This window comes from Barbus barbus (assembly GCF_936440315.1).
Source record: "Barbus barbus genome assembly, chromosome: 36".
NCBI classification, from domain to species: Eukaryota; Metazoa; Chordata; class Actinopteri; order Cypriniformes; family Cyprinidae; genus Barbus; species Barbus barbus.
The window spans coordinates 13,278,920-13,303,078 of record NC_136714.1 but is presented as its reverse complement, the minus strand read 5'-3'; the positions used below and the strand labels follow the sequence as shown (position 1 = coordinate 13,303,078).

General features: G+C 37.0%; 4 protein-coding genes and 1 pseudogene across 5 annotated transcripts; 2 read left to right on the top strand and 3 right to left on the bottom strand.

Annotated features, from left to right (window-relative positions):
• Positions 1-910: 910 nt before the first annotated feature.
• LOC306856335 (claudin-3-like) lies at positions 911-24,159 on the bottom strand. The gene is made up of 3 exons (XM_079395566.1): positions 24,014-24,159; positions 2,765-2,955; positions 911-2,672 (listed from the first exon to the last, which is right to left on the bottom strand). Exon 3 carries the CDS (start codon positions 2,645-2,647, stop codon positions 2,003-2,005), a length of 645 nt encoding a protein of 214 aa, XP_079251692.1. The 5' UTR covers positions 2,648-2,672; positions 2,765-2,955; positions 24,014-24,159; the 3' UTR covers positions 911-2,002.
• LOC306856333 (claudin-3-like) lies at positions 5,033-6,712 on the bottom strand. Its single transcript, XM_079395564.1, has one exon. It carries the CDS (start codon positions 6,511-6,513, stop codon positions 5,857-5,859), a length of 657 nt encoding a protein of 218 aa, XP_079251690.1. The 5' UTR covers positions 6,514-6,712; the 3' UTR covers positions 5,033-5,856.
• On the top strand, positions 11,762-12,882 carry LOC306856334 (claudin-4-like). Its single transcript, XM_079395565.1, has one exon. The coding sequence runs from the start codon at positions 11,818-11,820 to the stop codon at positions 12,463-12,465; it is 648 nt and encodes a 215-aa protein (XP_079251691.1). The 5' UTR covers positions 11,762-11,817; the 3' UTR covers positions 12,466-12,882.
• On the top strand, positions 13,978-14,569 carry LOC306856339 (claudin-4-like; annotated as a pseudogene). The gene has a single exon. The product of its transcript is annotated as a claudin-4-like (transcript).
• cldn29 (claudin 29) lies at positions 15,904-16,536 on the bottom strand (the record flags this gene model as incomplete). The annotated part of the gene is made up of 1 exon (XM_079395567.1): positions 15,904-16,536. The coding sequence occupies one exon, from the start codon at positions 16,534-16,536 to the stop codon at positions 15,904-15,906; it is 633 nt and encodes a 210-aa protein (XP_079251693.1).

Here is a 24,159-nt window from a genome sequence, read left to right as displayed (position 1 = left end):
TGTTTAACTGTGCATTTGTTGAATGAGCACTGTGCTATATGTCCGAACTGACTGCAATGAATTTTATGTATAATCATTTTCTTTAAATTTATTTTAAATCAATTTCTATATCATTTTAAAATTCCTTGTTTTTATTATTTTTATTATTGTTTTTATTTCCATGTTTTTACTGATTTTAATGTCTATTTCATTTTCTTTTATGTAAAGCACTTTGAATTACCACTGTGTATGAAATGTGCTATATAAATAAACTTGCCTTGCCTTGCCTTTTATTTAACTTTTTAACTCTTCCTCATTCTCTACACCTAAAACTTCTACCCAACAGTTTACTCGTTGTTAAAAATAGATTTCTTTAACATGCAGGCAAAAGCACATCAATGCTTGTGCTGCTGTCTTTTATATTTATAATAATATTAATACATGTATAATTACACAAATGTTTTATATATTCACACTAGATGAGAATTAAACTCAGAGTTGAATTGCTTTGCATTGAAGGAAGCCTTGCAGCAAACACACCAGGTGAGTCATTTTCCTACGTGGAGTTTCCCATCCCCCTCTGGCAGGCGGAGAAGAGGGCGTCACCTTGACAAGCATTGTCTCATTGAGCACAGGCTTGTTTTAATATCCCTTAGGGTTATGTGTTTTCGACTCACCATGGTTTCGTGGCCTGTTGCCTGCCTTTGTAATAGAACTCATTACCAAGCGTCTCCATTTCAATCTATAGTTATACATTTCATGAATTGCTAAGAAGATATTCTTTATCAGGAATTACCAGGAATAATGTAACTTTTGTTTAAAGCAGCATGTGGAATTTCATTTTGAATCCATAGTTTAGTTTGTGTGCAACTTTCTTTATGTTTTGTTTGCTGCTCAATGTGCATCAGCTGAAAGGATCTAATTGACTCTTAGAGCATAAATTCAGTTTTTATTGCATTTATTTTTAAATTACAATGGCATTAAGTACAGACATCCAGTATATGCATAATTTAAACTAAACATGTTGTGCCTTAAAAGTTTTCTTTCCAAATCCCATCTCTCTTCCCCTTGTTATTCAGACTGGTTTTGGTCGGATCTGTCGGTCACCACCTATAGCAAACAGTACAGCTTGCCTAAGGTTTGTAAACCGAGTGGTCGCTCTCAGAATGTGTCACATTACTGCCCTATTTGTACAACAAAGGGCCAAACAGGTACAACCACTCCAACAGTCTATTGTGTGCAATAACTGACCATTTGTTTAATATATCAGCTATTGAACTATTTTACATTTCCGCGCATTCAATTTTAATAATATAAAAGCAACACAATTGACAAATATTTAAATTGGTTATCTAAAAAACACACTCAACAATGTCTTTTAAATCTGTAAAAATCTCTATGAATAATAAAACAATTGTACAAAAAGTTGTAACTATACAGAAAGGAAATGACGTACAACCTCAAAAACCGAAACCTAAAAGGAAAAACAAAATACATGTTCAGTTTCTGTGTCCAGTGAAATTTTCATAAGCAAATACATGTAAAGAGCTAAAGTTTTCCTCTTCCTGTCAACATACGTAAGTGATAGATAAGCCATTAGACTGACACAGCGACTGGTTTTCTCTAATAATATCTGTCTCTGTCACATATCATATGCATTTAATGTCTGCTAAGAACAATTTTAAATATACATTTTGACACCAAGTTATGCCTTTGATGACCTTTTGACACAAAAAGCAAGAACAGCTGAACAAAAAACAGGAAAATTTAAACAACAGCATATAAAATATTATAAATGTATATGAAATGTATAAACACAAAATCCCTGACAGGTATAAGCCTACGAAACCAGCTCTTAACGCACACACACACACACACACATACACCAGCCAAAAAGCAAATATTGACAATATCGTATGACCCTTCATTGCGGAGTCCTTTCAGAAGTATCTCCTCCCTTTCTGGGAGATCTTCAAATCCTTCTAATTCTTCTTTGTTTGTATTTTTCTACTAGAAAATATTTTTAAACATAGTCCTTCCTGTCATATCCACCACTGACGGAGCGTGGAGCGGAGTAGCCCATTCTTGGTGGCTTGTACTTCTTCTCCCGCGGAGGACAGGTGCAGCACAGCATAGCTCCTCCAATCAGTAACATAGTAGCAGCGGCAAACCCTATGTAGATGGATGCACCAAGCTCTCTTTGCTGAGCGTTGTTCAGTAACGGGTTGTAGAAGTCCCTAATGGTTTGGTGTGCCACCCAAGCCGCTGGAATGAGCTCCAGGATGCCAGCAATAATGAACATCACGCCGGAGACGATCATCACTTTGGCCTTGGATGCTTCATCCTCGATACAGTTGGTGCACTTGGCGCCCATGACGGAGATCAACACGCCCAGGATGGCCAAGATGATGGCGACGATCGACATGGCTCTGGAAGCCTGAAGGTCCTGAGATAGAGCCAGCATGGAGTCGTAGACCTTGCACTGCATCTGTCCGGTGCTCTGCACGACACAGTTCATCCATAAACCTTCCCAGATGATTTGTGCCGTGACAATGTTTGCGCCAACGAAAGCTGAAACACGCCACATTGGAAGAGCGCAAGCGACAATGCTAATGATCCAACCAATAATGCCCAGGGCAATGCCCCCGATCTCCATTCCCATCGACATGGTGCCTTTTAATGGTACTTTTTACCTAGGAAAAGGAGATGTAGCTTAGTTGTGAAGATTATACACAAATAAAAGCTGTACTAACAGAAGATTAAATAATGGAGGAATGTCATTTACCTAGTGCTGAGATGTCAATATAGATGTCTGCGTCCCAATTCTTCCTTTCTTGGTGTAGCCTGTGAAAGTGCTTTGAAGCCTAGCAGCCTTTATATTCCCCGAAGAGACAGGTGCGAGTGGAGGAGGACCTTAACATGATGACATAGAGGATGTGATACAGGTTTGTGCACTTCACCTGCCTGCTATGGCCACTGCGGGGAGAAGAACAATATAATGGTATTGGCTTTCCCTTGTAATCTAATTCCTACTAACATTGTATGGCGTAGAGAAACAGGCTCAGCCAGGAAATAGCTCCTGAAAGAACAAGTCAATAATCAAGGGGGTGGAGAAGAGGGCTAACATTTCACCTGAATCACACTTAATATTTCACACTGGAGATGTTAGTGATGCTGTATATGAGGGATAGTGTTGAAAAATGGATTTTATTGACTGACTTCAAAAGTGTGTTTGTTTGTTTTTCTTAGTATGAGCTTTGGGTTTTAACAGATGTACAGAAAAATCATTAGGCAGCGATAAAAAAAACAAACAAGAAAAAACAAATGTTATGTTTATCTTATTAATATGTTTGAATTGCATCATCGAAGGTCAGCAGCAAAGATATCGGTTAATAAAATGGGATTAAATACATAAAAGATATTTGTGTTATTTAATACATTAATTATTGCAGGTTTGCATTTAACATTTTTTTATTCATTTTGAGGACTACTGAATCAGTTTTTGTGCATGTGAGATGAGTAAATGCATGTTCACATTTAGTCTAGAACAGGGGTGTCAAACTCAATTCCTGGAGGTCCACAGCCGTGCAGAGTTTAGCTCCAACCCTAATTAAACACACCCGATCCAGCTAATCACAGGCTTATTTTAAAAATACATGTTTTGTGTGTTGGAGCAGGGTTGGAACTAAACTCTGCATGGGCTGCGGCCCTCCAGGAACTGAGTGTGACACCCCTGGTCTAGAACTACAGCAACCATCATGTTTACACATCGCACACAATGCCTCTGCACTTACTCCTGATTTCTCTCAACATGGGGACAGGGGAGCTGTCAATCAATAAATGGGAAAACAAAGTAACTTGGCAATTTATATGAAAAAGTAGAGTCGATCGGGATTACGTTACTCACGTTACTTGTAATGATGTCAGACATTACAACCAAATGAACGAGCAGCACCTCCATCCTTACACTTTGTCCCACTGCATGCTTATGTGGTGACTTTCTGTGTCTTGCATCATTTATTAAAACATGTTTATGTTGTATTACACCAAAAGAATATGCCAAGAGGACAGAGGTCTGATTCAGCCAGATGTTCATGAGAGGGCGTTTACATAGGCCTGTCTGTCAGGAATGTCAGTCTCAGGGCAGCTGCTATGTCACATTTACCTTAGTCATATTTAGGTTTTAGCCATACCTTAGGGTTTCCAGATGTTTTTATGCACATTTTGAATTTATGCATAAAAACAACTGGATGGAAACATGAATAGGCCTACTGTTACATTATGTTGAAAATTTATATTATGCTAATTGAATTACATTTTCATATTGTTCATTCTGTTAAAAATGTTTTCTAAAAATAAATTGAATAAATAAATAAATCTTCTAAACAATTCAAGTTTGTACAGTCGGGTTTTGAAACATCTGATGAAACTGAAATTTAAAATGAAATTTAGAATTAAATTTTTTTTGCAAAGATAAAGGATAAAATATTTTTGCAGTTACATATTAACAAGGTCATAGAAAGGGATATTTAATAAAAACAAGAATAACACAAAAAAATCTAGCTTGTATTGTCGTGTTACTTTTGACCCACCTGTATGTTACTTTCGTCCCAACCGACGGGTTATTGGCTACAGCAAAAATATATATCTGTCCACAAAATTATCTTTTTAAATTTTGTTTAATTATGGTACTTTCGTCCCCGCTTTCCCCTACTCTTTCAAACGATTTAATTAGGTGTACAGTAATTACTCCAGTACTAGAGTTTCTCCTCAGTTAACGCATTTTTCTGCTAAAAGTTTCTGTGACGTACAAAGCTCATGAATAGCCTATGTAATGAGGTAAGGTTTATAAGTGTTTGATAAAACATTATAGCACCCCACTGTTTTACACTGTTACCATGATATAACCATCTTACAACATGTGAAATGTTGCTTAACCCATGGGTAAAAGTGGCTTTTACCCAACGTTTAAAAAGATAACTGTGGGTTAAGTGCGCAGTGTAGAAAGCCCTCAAAGTCAACAAATGATCAAAGATCTGAAATGAATACATGGAGATTCTTTAATTTATTGGTGTTAATTGTTTTTGATAATCAAGAATTCAATTATAAATCAATTATACTTATTCAAATACATGTTCTAATTATATAGTGATGAACAACAAACACACAAACATGAACAAAAACGAACAAAACTTTGGGAGTTGCCTGCATATAGTCTCATAGTTTCTCTGTTGTGTTGTCCAGTGGAACTTGAACTTAGAGGCTAAATCCAGTCTCTACCGAGAGAAACAAAACGAGTGTTTTCCCTTTTTATCAGTTTTGCATAGGCATGCACCCACCGTACTTTATTTTGTAACACACGCACAAATAGACTATAGAAAAAAGATCTGGTGGTTGTTCATTGCTAAAGTCCAAAGCTACTGTGTAGATATTTAGTTTTAGAGAATGAGAATGCCACTGAAATAAACCATAAACACAACTAAATATTAACAGAGTTGATTGCAGTTCAAGATAAGTATAAACATATTAGTACAAGATTTTCCATTTTGTTTTAATGAAAGTAAATGAAAGTAAAAAAAAAAAATACAAATTCTCAAAACAGTAAATGAAAGCACACAAGAGTACAAAAATAAAACCACTGACATTTACCATTATAAATCAACTTGTCCAAACAATGTACTACACAAGATGATTTATGCAAGTGGTGCTAAAATATATCTAAAAAAAAAATGTGTGGAGTGACAAGATGAGTAGAACAGCATGTAGAAATATTCACATGGAAAAAAAGTAAACACAATTTTGAGTTACCTCCAACTCAACACGAAATTATCTTTCAATGAAAGACAGACAGTAAAAATCAAAAGTCCTCTGAGGTCCTCAGACATAGTCTCTCTTGTTGTAGGTACTCGGAGCCATTGAATGGTGGGCTGAATAGGCAATACGACTTTGTGGTGGATACCTCGTCTCATCCTTAGGTGGGCAACTGCAGCACAGGATAGAGCCTCCGATCAGCAACAGTGCCGCGGCAGCCCAGCCGAGGTACAGCGATGCTCCTATTTCCATCTTCTGAGCTTCTGGAATAAGTGGACTGTAGAACTCCAAAATAACGGTGTGCGCTGACCAGGACACGGGAATAAGCTGCATGACCGCGGCCGTTATGAAAGCGGCACCAGAGCTGATCATCACACGGGCTTTGGCCCCTTCATCCTCAATGCAGTTGGTGCACTTGGCCCCCACTATAGCGACAAAGAGTGCAAGAACACCCAAGATGATGGACACCACCACCAGAGCGCGGGCTGCCTGTAGGTCTGCGGGAAGAGCCAACATGGAGTCGTAGATTTTACACTGCATCTGTCCAGTACTCTGAACCACGCAGCTCATCCAGATTCCCTCCCAGTATACCTGTGCCGTGACGATGTTGGTACCGATGAACGCGGTGACCCTCCACATGGGCAAAGCACAGGACACAATGCTGAGAAGCCAGCCAAGAACCGAGAGCGTGACTCCCACTAACTCCAGACCGAAAGCCGCCATATCTCCGCACTTTCTCCTTTCAAACTCCCTCAAAATCGCTCTTGTGCTGTCTCTTGAGTTCACTGAGGCTCACTGTCCTTCAGACTATTACATCAGGAATCTCAAAAATCACCAAAGGACTATTCAGGTGGGTGTTGACGCACAAAATCTCCTCTTCAAGGGCGGCTGGAATGTTCTGTCCTGGTAGAAACTTCTCCTGTTCTGTGAAAAAGGGCTGACCTACCTGAGTTCTGACATTAGGTGATAAGGCAGTATCTTGGTATTGGTTAATGTCCTCATAAAAAATGGGAGCTGCTTTCTGTGTAGCACTTACACAATGTAGCTTCCAGTAAAATTTGTTTAAACCAAAGGTTGGGACTATTTGTCGATGTTAATAGATAACACAAGGTAGACCTGTAAAAATAGCTCTTTAATGAACAATCATTGACTACACCAATGCAAACACCTTAGTAAGCCATAATGCATGCATGCTTAAGTCTTAAAGGAATAGTTCACTTAAAATATCTGCTCTCATCTACTGATGTCAAATGATATCATATTTAATATATATTATTATATTATATATAAACTTGAGTGAAACACAACTAGTTTTTTTTTAAGCCATACAGTAATCCTATAATTAGTTGTGTTCGAAATAATAGCAGTCCAACATCACTAACCAGATCAATCACTGTTTTGGTAGAAATTATATTTCTACATGGTAAAATATTTTACTAGTAGGTGTGGTAGAGTAATAGAAAACCAAAAGACCCAACAGTCATGACATGCATGCTGATTCTGTGTAATTGAATCAATAGAATCATTAATTGAAAAGGGCGTGTTCAAAATAATAGCAATGTGGAGTTTAATTAGAGCGGTAAATCATTCTTTGAAAAAACTGCTGTCAAACAAGTAGCCCTTATTTAAGGACGAAGGCAGAAAATGTTGTGCTGTGCATTTAAATGGGTCATTCCAGACTTTTTTTTAAAAAAAGAATAGCATACTTTCATTAAAAAGTTGTAGTTTATACAGTAAATGTTTGACTTTGTAAAGAAAAATGCAGACACTGCTATTTTTTTGAACAGCCTAATATTCCTTCTTCTTCAATGTCTGTAAAGTAATAACAAATTTACTAAATTTTGTTTCATGTTTTGATTTAGAATAATGCATTTGTGCGTATTGAAGTAAAAGTTATTATAAGGATTTGGAGCTTTACTCACTTTTTTAAACACACTGCTGTTATTTTAAACACAACTTTATATCAAAACATTAAAACACTCAAATAATATATAATAATAAAAACAAATGTATCACAGTTTCCATGTCTCATCAAAACATAAAGTCATAACATTTTATGACTCTTAATATTTAAACACACAAGGGATGTGGAAATTGTCTGGAAAAATGTTGCTGTTATTGTTTATAAACTTCCTCAATGAAATACAATAGAGATTTACAAAGGCTTCCTTCTTCCGTAGCAGTAGGCCTATACTTAAACACACAAACTACTGAATTCAAAGTCCTGGTAGCAATATAGGCCAACTTCGATTGCAGGTCATAAAATCTAGCCGTATGTAGAATATTTCAGATGCCCATCCTGGCTGTAAAAAGATTGAATTTAGTGACGCAACCCAAAAACAAGTGTACACAGAAGTGAAACTAAGAAACTGATAGGTTATCAGTAAATGAGGAGGTTAGACAGTTTTAGTTTAAAAAATGCAAAACATGCTGAAAAAGAGAGCAGATGGAGTGGTAAATTATCATATTATGTCAATATGTGTATCACAGTTTTGTTCACTTTGGAGAAAAAGACACGATTCTTCAGATGTGTACACACTTATGAAAGCAGGAGTGTGTGGCAATGTTGAAATTAAATTCACTTTTGTGAAAAGGAATGCTACTGTTCACAAAACTCTAAAACTTTCCTCATGCTTTTATCATGACATTGATATTAAATACTTATCAATGCCCAAACCACACAAATGTTAAAGCTCTAAAAGAGTGGCTTTCACAAAATTATCATGGGTGTGAAGATGAATTAAGTTGACCAAAAAGTGCTATTTTCCCCCATGCAATTATAAACTTCTTTTTTTCATCATTTGACTCAGTTGCTCTAATGGCTCATTTATTCTACAGTATGTAGTGGTTTAACTTGTTTTGTTTATATTGGAAATCTGATGAAGGATTTGAGTATTTGCTAAACGTTAACTAATTAATGCTTTCCTGATAAGACAACTTAAAACATAAGTAAGAGAGAGAGGGTCGTCTGTTTAACAATATGACATTTTACAGTGTAAACAATTGCAGTGCAATGAACGCATATGGGACAATTCAATTATAAATATACATACACTGACATGTTTAAACCAGGCTCTGAGTCAGTAAACATTTGATTAATCCACCAAGTTCATAAATAACCTATTTGACATGAGCAGCTTGATAAACATTTAACTGGACATTCAATAAAAATTGAGGTTCTCAAAGATGAAGCCAGGCACAACCAGAGAGCCATAAAGATGAGGATGTTGAAAAGCTTTGTAGTACAAATTCTAAACCCATGTAACCTTTTATGTGAAGTGAAAAATAAAAGAGAAGAAATTATTGCCATGTTTACAAGACAGCCCGAAACCGGTTTGTAACATGACATCATTTTGCAGTGTGTTGGCCTACTTCCTTTCTCAGAGAACAGCCATTATATTTAAATAAGTTTCTGTGAGGCACCCTAATGGCTATGACTAATGAGTTTCAGTGGAAACATATTGTTCAAAGGGGTTGAGTTGTGGGAGTGGCCAGTAGTTCCTGTGGCACTCTATTGGCCACTTCACTCGCAGTATTTACAGTTATATCCTGTATAAATGTAATGTTTGTTTGTTTTTTCTTAAATTAATCTAATATTTATTTCTTAAATTTTTAAACAGGTTTTTTTTTGTCTACAACATTTTACTATGTTACATTTTGGTTGCAGTATATTGCAGTAGATACTGCAGAAGGCTATATTGCAGTATTCTACACACTTAAAAATACGATTAAAATATAAACCAAAATAAAATATTTCAGAGACAAAACGTTCTGAAAATAAGCTACCTCCAAAATCAGTACCAAAAAGGTACAGAACCGACCCTCATCGCGAGATTTGTGGTGAATTATGTTATAGAACTTAAATAAATGAAGCTATAATTAAACAATAAACAACAAAACACGTGTCCGTTGGACAGGCTGCATCACTGAACTTTCTAGCCACTAGTGGGCATGCATTTACCATACAAAAACAACTATCTATCACATGTAATACATTGTAATCGTGAAAATGAATATTTTTGTTGACTTAAGTAGTATGTCATAGCCTACTATTAAGCTGTATTAAGTCATACTGTTTGTATTTGTATAGGCCTATGTAAAAAGGTAGGTTAACTTTCTGAACTGCATTCTGTGCTTGCAAACATAACTATCACAAGTGACATTAAAATATTTGTGTGTGTAAATGCAGCATCTACTAAATTCCTTAAATCTTAATTTTGTGTTGCTTATATCTGTCATATTAATGTTGCTCATATAATTAACACCCATCACTAAGTTGTAAAGTTGAAATGGTTCAACATTATGCAGTCTCAAAAAGGTTATGTTTATCTATAGAGTTCAAGGCTTACCGATTTCTCAGAACCAATCTCATGTGAAACAGCCCCTTATCAACAAGAGAGCGCGTTTCTGTTTGCCTCTAATATCATGTTTATTTTTCTGAATGTGATATTCTGCTGAAGATTTAAACACACAAGGAAAACACAAACACACCCTTTGCCAAGCTGGGGCATGAATAAACACATCTGAACAACGTTTTATTATTATTTTGTGCCACAAAATATAGGTATGTTAGAATATTTTATGCATAATGTAATATAGTTCCTCCCATTCAGATATATTTGTTATTCACAGCAGAAGCAATGTGTTCCCATTGAATAACAATATCAACTCATTCACTTCTCTTTGTAAATGAGGCTTCATGTTGTGGATAACAATGAAGCTTGTTTCTCATTTTTTCTCCTTGCTTATTAGAGCAGTATTAGAGCACAAACTGTATTGTCAAGATTTGATTATTCTCTGTTATTGTCAGTTGAACAGGCTTGCTGATGCAAGGATCTGTGATGATAAGCTGTTCAGTCTTGCCCAGACGAAGTGTCAACATTTCACCTGTGCTCCAGCAGAAACCGGTCTGACCATTTCAGGTGGGTACAGGTGCATTCGGGCTGCTCCTCCCCCTCACTGAGGCACAACGTCAGGGAAATCTTGAGAAATAGTTGCCATGGGAATTGCTAATGTGCTGAGTAAGACACTGAGTAATTATAGCATATTTGTAAGTACAAATTGTTACATATGTGTCATATCCAGAGATATCTTGGAGCGTTGGATGAGATCATGGTCAGTGCTCAACAATAGGGAAAACATCACAAAAATCCCCAAGTCTGCTCTATTGTGTCATATGAAACCAACTGCTACATTCTTGATACTTTTAAATATTTCTGGTAGACAATGAGGGAGCACACATTACAAACCTAAACAGAGAAATATGATAATGGTGTGGACAAATTTCCCTGTACACTGTAAAAATATTTGTTGAAAATAAAGCAAAGAGTACCGAGTACGTTTTACAAGAAAATACTATATATATGTATATATATATATATATATATATGCACACACTTGTATATGTTTGTATCAATCTGTTTATTATATCTATATTTTTAAGAATTTTAATTATAAAATGTATTATGTATTATGTATACATTAATGTAATTTTTAATTGAATTGAATGATAATCTTTTATATTAGTTAACTTACATTTATTTATATTATTTCACTTACTGTAGTTCCATACACAGTTTTTTCCCCCCTGGGAACATGATTACTTCCTCTGAGCAGCACTTCCTGTCTTATATTCTGTTTCTGAATTCTGTCAAAAAACAAACAAACAAACAAACAAACAAAAAAAACTTTTTTTCTTAGTAGTGCAATGCACATGTTCTTGGTCTATTTTTACTGATCCCTTCATAGATTTTTACATAAATATTACAATTTGGAAGAATAAACACTATATAACCATATAAGGTACTGTGTCCACAACGAAAAATGTCACGGTAGTGACTCATTCAAGCCAGGCTTAGTCGCACCCCATGAAGTAACGACGAAACCAGCAGAGCAAGTCATTCAATAGAAGTCCCTCCCCCAAAACTCCACAGGCTCTTTTAAAGCATCAGCACGCAGCCTCTGAGACATACACCTGTAAGCACTGCAAAGAGAGTCACCTCAAGAGACAAAGAAAAGCTAAAGATCATGGTGTCTGCTGGGCTTCAGTTACTGGGCATTTCCTTGGCCATCATAGGATGGATCGGTACCATTGTGGTCTGTGCTATTCCCATGTGGAGAGTCACAGCTTTCATCGGCAGCAACATCGTCACGTCGCAGGTTTCATGGGAAGGAATCTGGATGAGCTGTGTCGTGCAGAGCACTGGACAGATGCAGTGTAAAGTCTACGACTCCATGCTGGCCCTCAGTTCAGACCTTCAGGCCGCCCGTGCCCTCACCATCATTGCCATCGTGATTGGGATCCTGGGTATTATGTTGGCCATGGCTGGAGGCAAATGCACCAATTGCGTCGAGGACGAGAGCTCCAAAACCAAGGTCGGGATTACTGCCGGCGTGATTTTCATCGTTGCTGGGGTGCTGTGTCTGATCCCTGTGTGCTGGACGGCCCACGTCATCATCCAGGACTTCTACAACCCCTTGATGAACCAAGCACAGAAGAGAGAGCTGGGAGCAGCGCTTTACATCGGCTGGGGAGCCGCTGCACTGTTGATCATCGGGGGAGCTTTGCTCTGCTGCAACTGCCCACCAAAGGAGGACACGGGAAAATACACAGCCAAATATAACGCTGCAGCTCGGTCTGAAGCTTCTGCACCATCTGGCAAGAACTTTGTGTAAATGATGAACTCTGAAATGAACCCTAAAGTGCCTTAATGTTTACAGTCTTGGTTTGACCGTGATGCAGCTGCTCAAAAAGAGTTTGCGACAGGTATCATGAGGACTTGAAAAGCAGTCAATGAAATGCTGATGTTACAAGTTTTCTACATATTTTCTACATATAAGACAATGAGGAAAATGGGGAAGTTGGAACCACTTTAAAAAACCTCTGCATTAAGGAGGCTAATTTGATATATGTCCTGTTTAAGTATGATCAAATTTTCCTCTTATACCGTTTGATGTTTTTTTTTTTCATTTAAAATGTATTTGAATTTTTTCAAGTATTTGAGCTTTTATGATTTTGTAAATATAACTTTTGTACAGAATTTTTATCTGATATAAACTTGTCTAATGGGAAAATAAAAAATATATTTGTGTCGCACCTGTGTGGTGGAGTGTCTAACTGTATAAAATGCATTTGCATGGGCGTTAACACGGGTGTCATATTGCAGCCCTCCATTATGTGTCACCCACCCTGTGGCACTTAAAAGATTTCAAAAGAGTTCCAGTGTACAAAACATTCTCAGAGGGAGTTGTCAAACAGCAAATCCAGGACAGGTGTGGTTTTTCAGGTTCTTGCACATAATAAGACAAGGCTAAACATGATCTGAGGTTTGGCTTGTATTTACATAAAACTGTTAGTAATTGGACAAGTTATGAAATATTTATTATTATTATTTTTTCTTCCAACACAAGTTTAATTATGAAAGTCAACAGCAACCAGGGTCGTGCTCCATTCAGAATTCAAATTTGAATTGTGGTAGCAAACAGGATGCATTATTACAAGTCAAATTCAATTGTCAGGAAGTAGTATTACACTGAATTTGAATTTTTTATCTTCAATATCATGAGAAAAAGTTACTATATTATAGAAACGTGATTTTTCAAGAAAAAAAAAACTTAAACATGAAGGTCCGCCCCTAAAAATCTAGTGCAAGATCATATGAAAACGTACACATTAGATAATGGGAATTTATACGAGTTGTAAAAATCAATGTACTTTGAATAGGCCTATTAGCTTGACTTTCTTGTTTTAAATATATCTAAGATATTTTAAAATACAGCTGATAGAAAATTATTTTTATATACTTATATATTCTAGGAAAATAAGTTTTTATACAAACACTTCATTTTCCAGAATGCATTACCTGTGTTGATTTTCTTTAACTGAAATTTAGTAATACAGTATACAGTTTAGTGAATAGATTTTTTCCCTTTTTCTAATTCATTTGTATTGCCAGAAGTTGTCTCAAGTTATTTAGCTCTTCATACACTTCAAACAATAGTCAAAGAATATCAAATGTCAGGTTTTCTTTTTGCTTTTTTTTATGCTAGAACTTTTGCTAGAACGCCCAAAGTTTGATGGCTATAAAACCCTGACAATTAAAACCCCTCAGATGCTTTGCACAATCCCAAAGTGACCTACGTCACAAGGCATCGCAAGGCATCCAGATCCTAAGTGTCATGCTTGCTATGATAGGCTGGTTGGGAACCATCATCACCTGTGGCATGCCAATGTGGAAGGTCACGGCCTTTGTTGGAGCGAACATTGTCACAGCACAAATCATCTGGGATGGTCTGTGGATGAGTTGTGTGGTTCAGAGCACCGGACAGATGCAGTGTAAGGTCTACGACTCCATGTTGGCTCTATCGCAAGACCTGCAGGCTTCCAAAGCCATGGTTATCATTTCCATCATGGTGGGCGTCTTTGGATTCCTGATGGCTGTATGCAGGAAAATGCACCAACTGCATGGAGGATGAAGCGGCCAAAGCCAGAGCGTGCGTCGTTTCAGGGGTGGTTTTAATCATCGCTGGCTTTCTCATCCTGATACCTGTGTGCTGGTCTGCACACACTCTTATCAGGGACTTTTACAACCCTTTAGTAATAGAATCACAGCGGTGGGAGCTGGGAGCCTGTCTTTACATTGGCTGGGGATCTGGAGGCCTCTTGTTGCTGAGTGGTGGGCTGCTTTGTTGGAACTGCCCATCCAATGACAACAGGCCCTACATGGCAGCCAAATACAGCCCTGCCATATCTGTGATCCCAGCAATGGATTACGTGTGAGAATAACCTTAAGATATGTGGCAAGTACTGTGAAAAATGACTGAAATAGACTATCACGCAAATTATCATTACTTTGTCGTTTGTTAAATAAAAATGACTGAATGAAAGCTGATGAAAATAAGTTCCCAATTGTTTGTTTACAATAAAAATGTGATCAAAATAAAAATGTATTTGTGTGTAATTGATAATAAACATTTCCAAATACAGATGTTCTATCTGAAAACTATTTTTTTCTTTCATGCAAACACACACACACACACACACACACACACACACACACATACACTTAATAGTGAGTGAACACGCCTCTGTTGACCATTCCACAGCTGCTGTTTTGTGCTGCTGCTTTTGTGCCCATGCATACAAAGGATAAGTTATTATCGTCGCCAAGGAGAAACTCTTTGCATTCCAACTACTGTGCAAATTCAAACAAGCACAAGCATTAATTACAGACCCTTGCCAAATCTGTTTTAAACAGAAATGAGCACTGGCCGGGAAAAACAAAAGTAGAAATAAATGACAAATAAATGTTTTTATTTTATTTTTATGTTATATTCTATTCTATTCATTGAGAAGTGAGGATGTCTGAGATAATAAAAATATTTAAAAAAAAATTAAAACATGGTGTGTAATGGTGGTCATTTGTGTATTAATGTTGGCTGCATACATTTTTTTAAGTGATTATTTAATGTGACTTAAAAAATATTAAGTGGTGCAATGGCCTTGCACATTAAATACATGTGAGATAAGAAAAAATAAAAAAAATATTTTTTACAAATATGATGAATTTGGGCTTAACATAAATAAAATCTAAATATAAGACACCAAGTAATCATTGTCTAGAGGAGTTTAATTTTTTATTGTTATGTATTTATCTTGATAACAAACTGGCAGTCTTGCTTGTTATGCCACATACCCTTTAAATTGCATTTTCATAAATGATCAACATGTCAGAAACTGAAAACTTGTTAATCATCGAAGTGGTGGTAATATGTCATTTTTGTTTTTAATAATATTGTATTTGTAACATTAATAGCCTACTGCATTCTAAACAGCAACATAAATTCACATGACTTGACAATTATTGAATACAGCATTAATTAATTATTTTTAAGCTACTTTTATTAATTAGGCCTATTTTTACACAAAAAGGCTTAATATTAAAACTGTCTAATCATGTAGGCTACATTCATATAGGTTATATTTAAACCACTGGATTAATAGTCCACATTTTCAAAAATGTAACTTTTTTGTTCATTACAGAAAACTCGTCTATAATAATACAAATGAAAAGCAAACTTAGACAAAACTTCTAATGTTATTTTAAATGTTCTTCATACATATTCTTTTTCCGAGGCGTTTGATTTCGGTGCCGGGTATTTGGGGGCGAATGCTCGGTGGTCTTTCTGAGGGCACTGGCAGCACAGTATCACTCCGCCGGTGAGCAGCAGCCCCGCGGCGCCCCAGCCCGTGTAGAGCGACGCCCCGAGCTCCCGTCTCTGCGCGTCCATCAAGAGCGGGTTGTAGAAGTCCCGGATGATGGTGTACGCCGACCAGCAGACGGGTGTGAGACACAGCAGTCCACTGATGAGGAAAAACAGCCCTGCAGATATGACAACTCTAGCCTTCGCGGTTTTGTTCTCGATGCAGGTGGTGCATTTCCCTCCAACGACCGCCAGGAGAATGCCGAAGACAGAGAGCACGATGGAGAGGACGAGCAAAGCGCGCGCGGCTTGCAGGTCCGGGGACAGGGCGAGCAATGAATCGTACACTTTGCACTGCATGTGCCCCGTGCTCTGAACCACACAGGACATCCACAATCCCTCCCAAATTACCTGTGCCGTCACGATGTTGTTGCCGATGAAAGCTGTAACCCTCCACATTGGAAGGACACAGGTCATGATAGACCCAAGCAACCCAAAAGAGGAAAGGGCAACCCCTAAAATCTGCAGCCCCAAAGATGCCATGGCTCTTCTTGTTCCGTCACACCTTTCGTTTAAATTTTTTTATTGACTGGGGGAGTTTATATGCAGACCCCCAAACGCTCGGGGTGGGATTTGAATGAACAAACAAATTGGACTTGAGAAGCAAAAAAGGGATGTGGTCTTCTTGGATGTGTTTCAGCTGCCTGGCTTAACTTTTTGTTGTTGTTGTTGTGTAAGTATCATTTAAGTAAAAAACACACACAAAAAAAAAAACTTTTTGTTGTGCGTTTTCACCCCCAAAATGGAGAAAATTCATATTAATTATTGTAAATTACTATAAAAAAAAATTACAGTATTATCACGGTATTCACAACAGTATTCGTTCCTTACTGTACAATCTGTGTACGTTACTGTGAATTTTGTTGTTTTCACTTATCCCACTGTGTTCTCAGCAGTTCTACAGTATATTAGTGTAGATCAGTGGTTACCAACTTTTTTTAAGCACAAGCTCTGTGAAGAATTGAATTGATAGAAAAAGACAACCCAGATTGTACTTCCAATCTCAGATCGTTTTTTAAATATTTTAATTAATTGATGCACCCATCATGATTTTTCATGGCCAATTCATATTCCGATATTTTATTTATTTATTTTTTACAAGCAAATTGGCTGGTTGCTGATTTTTTTATGCAAGTTTACTTATTGTTTATTTGCACTGTAATAAGCAAACTGGCCTTAAAAATATCTCCATTCAAATTAGAGGCAACCACTGCAATTAAATCATGATCCAAACAAAGATGCTACATACCTGTTGCGTGAACAGGTGGTGCTTTTCATTGACTTCACATAAACAAAATTGCTATCTCCGATTTCAACGATCAAGGGGCGGGGTCACTCGCCTTGGTCTGTTCATGGTGGGCCCCCATCAAGTATGGGACCCTGTGTGGCCACACCAGTTGCACCGCCCTAAAGACAGCCCTGGTTGGCATGCAGTATCTTTGTCCAAAGTTCTATGACTGTCTATTAGGACATGTGTGTATCTTGAAAAACATGGCCGTAATCGGCCAATGAATTTTGAGCACCTATTAAACAAGATTAATGGAGGACAAACGGAATGAAACTCACTGGGCCTGTTTGACTCTTGGACATCAAGGTCTGTAAGAAATTTTAAAGAAATTGGCCTCTGGGGGCAGTACTGCATTTTTTAAGGTGCGTAAATTATTGTATATTGCACAGTTTTCCACACATGCACATAATATCTAAATCATAAGTAAGATCTCTTCATTGAGAATAACTTTGCCTCAAGAACCACTGCTGTCAGTCAAATTAGTTAAATGTGTGAGATTATATTAAAATAAAATCTTTTGCGAACTAGTCCTAGGGATTTTGCACAACATCAATAAAATCAGTGCGGTATAATTCTATTAATTCAATAATTATCAAAAAAAAAAAAAAAAAAGTGAAGTTGAACTTTTGCACAGGCTATTTAAAATATTGCACAGTTTATTTAAAATACACCCAAAGCCCATCGTATCCAAACACTAAAAACGAAACTAGGTGAGTACATACAGATGATTCTGAACAATCATGCAAAGCTTCATGAAGATCGGGCCAAAGGTGGTGCTCTAACATTTAAAAAGGTTTTTATAAAAAACAACATTCTACCTCAAATTGCAGAAAATGTTCATATAATGTTTCACACATATGAAGGATTTAAAAACACAATATTTCTATGGTAAATGACCTCAAATTGCAGAAAATTTTCATATATTATGCAATGTTTCACAAATACTCTTGATCTTCATATCATATGATAGATCTCATTCTAAACAACTTTGCCTCTAGGACGACTGCTGCCAATCAAATAGTTAATTATTAAATATTTGAGATTATTTAAAAATAAATACTTTCGCAAACTAGTCATATGTTTTTCAATCAAAATCAATAAAACCAGTGCAGTACAATTCGCTGCATGGACACTCTAGGTCAATAATTATAATAAAAAAAACAACAGCTATACAACTATAACAGGATAATTTAAGAAATGTACTCTTTATTGTAACCAAAAGCCTATAAATTCTAAAAGAAAACTCAAAACTTCACAAAATCATGTGAGTTCATGCATCATAAAATTCCAAACAAGCATGCATGCAAAATTTTATGCGATAGGGCAAAAGTTGGTGCTATAACAGTTACAGAGGTGAAAAAATATATTTCTGTGGCCAGTTCCCTGAAACTACCATTACAACCGCTAGATGGCAGCATATGACTGCTCATTGACTCATTCTACTCACTAATAATAAGATTTGCTTCTGGAATTTTATTTAGATATTATAAAATCATTATTTCATTTAAGGTCATATTTTGTCAAAGTTCATCACGCCACTGCTACTCAAGTATCACTTTTTGCATTTATGCCACATTAAGATTAGGGTAAAACCTGAAAATGGTGACTTGGAGTATGCCTTTTGTTACATTTATTTCAAATACAACAAAATATGGGTGCATGTATGTGTGTATGCATGCTTAGTGTGTATTAAGTGTTACAATTTTAATAATTTCCTTTTTTGTGTGTCTTTGTGTGTGAGAAGCGTTAAAGGTCTTAAAGCTCTTGAACCATTGGAGGAGTGTGTGTGAGGCTGGGGAAGGTTAAATCTATTATGTCTGTTGCTAACAAAGTTAAATTGAATGGGAAGTGTCGATTGCAACATTAAATTAAATGCAACATTAAATTAAATTAAATCTTGCCCAGCTTTTTTTTAAGCGTTTTCACAGTGTTGCACATTATAATCAATCACACACGATTCTGTTGCGCTTAGGAATGCAATGGCCAATCAGAGGCGTTCAGTTCTTCATGAATTCTCTCATCATAAACATCAAAGCGCAGATATTCGTATAATGTAAGTAACAGATTCATTTCACAGTGTAGACAACTTAAGAGTTTAAATTATTTATATAGTTCTGTTTTTTTGAAAGCGCTTAACCTCGCGATAAATCAAAGTTAGTGATAATGTTCTTCGCTCGCTTTCTGTATATAATTTATTCGCTCTTTGAATAACCATGGAATTGAAATGTTATAATTATCCATTTCTAATGTTTTTATTAAATTGTATTCACATTAAATACAAATTCAGTCCCATTAAATATATTTTGTTAGCCTACATGACACCTACAGTGCTGCTTGAAAGTTTGTGAACCCTTTAGAATTTTCTATATTTCTGCATAAATATGACCCAAAACATCATCAGATTTTCATATAAGTCCTGAAAGTAGACAAAGAGAACCGAATCAAACAAGTGAGAGAAAAATATTTTCTTTGTCATTTATTTATTGAGAAAAATGATCCAGTGTTACATATCTGTACGTTGCAAAAGTATGTGAATCTTTGCTTTCAGTATCTGGTGTGACCCCCTTTTGCTGCAGTAACTGAAGGTTATATTTCTTGTAAATGCTGATCAGTCCTGCACAATAACATGTAGGAGTTTTAGCCCATTCCTTAGTGCAGAACTACTTAAACTCTGTGATGTTGGTGGCTTTCCTCCTATGAACTGCTTGCTTAGGTCCTTCCACAACATTTTAATTGGATTAAGGTCTGGACTTTGACTCAGCCATTCCAAAACATTAACTTTGTTGTTCTTTAACCATTCTTTGGTAGAATGACTTGTGTGCTTGCTTGGGGTTGTTGTCTTGCTGCATGACCCACGTTCTCTTGAGACTCTGTTCTTAAACAGATGTCCTGACGTTTTCCTTTAGAATTTGCTGGTATAATTCAAAATTCTTTGTTCCATCAATGATGGCAGGCTGTCCTGGTCAAGATGCAGCAAAACGGGCCCAAGCTATGGTAATACCACCACCTTGTTTCACAGATGGGACAAGATTCTTAAGATGGAATGCAGTGTGTTCTTTTCTCCGAACATAATAGCTTCTCATTTAAATCAATATGTTCTATTTTGGTTTCACACATCCAAACCTTTCTCCAATAGTCCTCTGGCTTGTCCACATGAACTTTAGCAAGCAATTTTCTTTTTGGAGAACAGTGGCTTTCTTCTTGCAACTCTGCCATGCACACCATGGTTGCTCAGTGTTCTCCTGATGGTGGGCTCATGAACATTAACATTAGCCAATGTGAGAAAGTCCTTTAGTTGCTTAGAAGTTACCCTGGGAAATTTTGCAATCTCGCAGACTATACACGTTCTGCTTTGGAGTGATCTTTGTTGGTCGACCACTTCTCAGGAAGGTAACAGTGGTCTTGAATTTCTTCCATTTGTATACAATCTGTCTGACTGGATTTGTGGAGTCCAAACTCTTTAGAGATGGTTTTGTAACCTTTTCTAGCCTGATGAGCAACATCAACTCTTTTTCCGAGGTCCTCAGTAATCTTCTTTGTTCGTGACATGATTCACTTCCACAAACATGATCAGACTTTGATAGATTCCTGTTCTTTGAATAAAACAGGTCACGTACTGAAATTTGATAATCATTGCACTGACTGAAAACACCTCTGCACAGATGGACTCTAATTTCACCTTTAAATTAACTGCTAATCCAAGAGATTCACATACTTTTGCAATGCACAGATATGTAACACTGGATCATTTTTCTCAATAAATAAATGGCGAAGAAAATATTTTTCTCTCACTTGTTTGATTCGGTTCTCTTTGTCTATACTCTCAGGGCTTATATGAAAATCTGATGTTTTGGGTCATATTTATGCAGAAATATAGAAAATTCTAAAGGGTTCACAAACTTTCAAGTAGCACTGTATGTCTGGTTCTTGCCTAAAAAGACAGGTTTATGATGTTTGTAGTTAATAAATCTGGCTTTAGCCTTGCCCTGGAGTTGGTTCACCTTCCGCCTGTCTATATGAATAATATTGCATTTGTAATATTAGGCCTAATACAGCATTTATAGTTTTTTTTAACAGCAGCTTGACCATTATTTTGAACATAGCTTTATTTTATTTTTTACTTTGTGAAAAGGTTTTGTTTTTTTTACTTTAGGAAAGTAGGTTCTATATTAAAACTGTCTAAACATGTAGGACTACACTCATAATACTGAACACAATAGTCCAAATACTTTCGAAAGAGTGTAACATTAAAGAGTTGTTTAAAATACAATTTAAAAGCCAAACTCAAACAAAACTTCTGATGTTCTTTTAAATGTTCTTCATGCAAATTCTTTTTCCGAGGCGTTTGATTTCGGTGCCGGGTATTTGGGGACGAATGCTGGTTGGTCTTTCTGAGGGCACTGGCAGCACAGTATGGTTCTGCTGGTGAGCAGCAGCCCCGCGGCGCCCCAGCCCGTGTAGAGCGACGCCCTGAGCTCTCGTCTCTGCGCATCCATCCAGTAGCCCCTCACTGCAGAACAAAGATCCAGGGGGCGGGGTTGGATCTATATCTAGGGGGTGGAGATGGGTGGGTTTAGGGATCAGGGGGTGGAGACGGGTAAGTTTAGGTATATGTAAGGTGGGAGGAGTTGGATCTGGATTCAACCTCGCCCCCTGGATCTTGTTTTCTGCAGTGAGGCCCATCTTCGTTCATCAAGAACGGGTTGTAGCCAGTGAAGAAAAAAGTGGTTTACTATTACCCAGTCGCCCCCCACCAATATGTATATATATATGTATATATATATATATATATATATATATATGTATATATATATATATGTATATATATATATATATATATATTGTTGTTGGTTTATTAGTAATTTATAGAGTAATTTAGTAATATCAATACAGTCCACTCTAAAATTGGTCGATAGATTATTTTTCAAGTCTACAGCATAACTTCCTGGTTGTTTCAGCCCATGTCGACCGCATTATTACAGTTCTATATAATTTCAATATGTTTCTTTGGAATTATTAAAAAAAAAAAGAAGAAAAGTGCTTCACAGATACATCTGAATTTAATGTTTTATTTTATGCACTGATACACTGATTGTATTATTTAGGAAGGGAATTATACTTCCTGCGAGGGGATTTGCATGTAGGCAGGGCTGGAGTAGGGTTAAAATTTGGCCCTGGACATATCCGGCCCACGAGTTCCCCCATGAATGTTTTTCTGGGTTATAGGGCCTTCAATTGGAGTAAATAAATTAATAAATAAAACAGGACAGAAACAAATAATGATGGATATTACTGAATTCAAAGCAAATGCATTATTGTCAGATAGAAATGCACTTGACAATAAAGCAATGATTTTGAGCTAGAAAAATTTAGGCCTACTTCTAATAAATTCTGTCATCTTCTCTCACCCTCATGTGTTTCCAAACCTGTATGACTCACTTTCTTCTGTGGAATACAAAAGAAGACATTCTGTAGAATATTACCAAACCATATTGCTTACTCTACTGTATGTACAAAATGTCTTGAATTTCTCAGATTATCTTATTTTTTTTATGTTCCACAGTAGAAAGAAATTCAGAGGTTTGGAACGACATGATGTTGAGTAAATGATCATTATTATTTTTGGGTGAACTATCCCTTTAAAAACTTGTAAATAATACACACCATAAGACACTGATATTTATCTTTAATCCTGCTCTTACTGAATCAATATTTTACTTCTATTAAAATTAATTAGAACTAAACCTCTAAAGAGAGATGTTCATCTAAAGTAAGATGGTGGTCACAAGAAGTAAAACCATGGTAAATTACTATGGTGCTGAATCAGTCAGCAAGTCAGCTCCAGGCCCATATGCAAAAAAAAATTGTACGCAATTCTCTCTAGGCTCTATATTCGTTCTCTTGTTTCAATTAAAAGTTCCCCCTCGGCTCGACGGGCCCCCAATCTGCCCGGACCCATATGCACCTGCATGCCCAGACGCTACGACATTGACATTGCTGAATTGACAAGCCTATGTATTGGTGTTTTCCAGTTTTACATCTTCATGCAGTTTACATTGTCGTGGCTGTTTTCAGCCAGCATCACTACAGAACCTTTAATGTTCTCATATATCACACGACTATAAAAATAATTATGTGTCTGTCACATCTGAATGGATGAAGCGACTTGCGCTGTTTATCACTTTATATTGCGCGCGGCTGGCGGATGCATTGCACAACGCCGAATCCGATTCACACTTTTGGAGTATTTGCTTTTTGCAGTTCGCTGTAAAACAGTTTAAAAACAGTGCCTAATGTGGGGGAGGTCTTCCTCGCTTCGGCGATCGGCTCACTGCTCGACCGATCCACCGTGAATGTCCCGGTGCTCCTGCTCGTGGTTGAAAAACAAAAGCGGCATTGAGTGGAGTTCTCTCAATGCAGCGGACACGCGCACTCAGTCCATGATTGGCGGGAAAAGGTAGAATGACTGAAGTGATAATGCACCAATTACAACAAAGAATCACGAGTTTCACACAACTGTATGGGACACCATTATAGGGGAAACTATAGTAGATTACGGACTTGCGAAGCAACAAAACAAGTGGGAATACCGAGGGTATACAGCAAATATTGATCTTTAGAAGTCATAATAGGCAACCAGCCCGAGGAAAAAAGTAAGCATATGGCGTATACTTGCGTATGGCCCCGACTACACCACTGGTTGTAGGACTCCTGGATGATGGTGTACGCCGACCAGCAGACGGGTGAGACACAGCAGTCCACTGATGAGGAAAAACAGCCCTGCAGCATGGGCGGCGCTAGGGAGGGGCTAGCAGGTG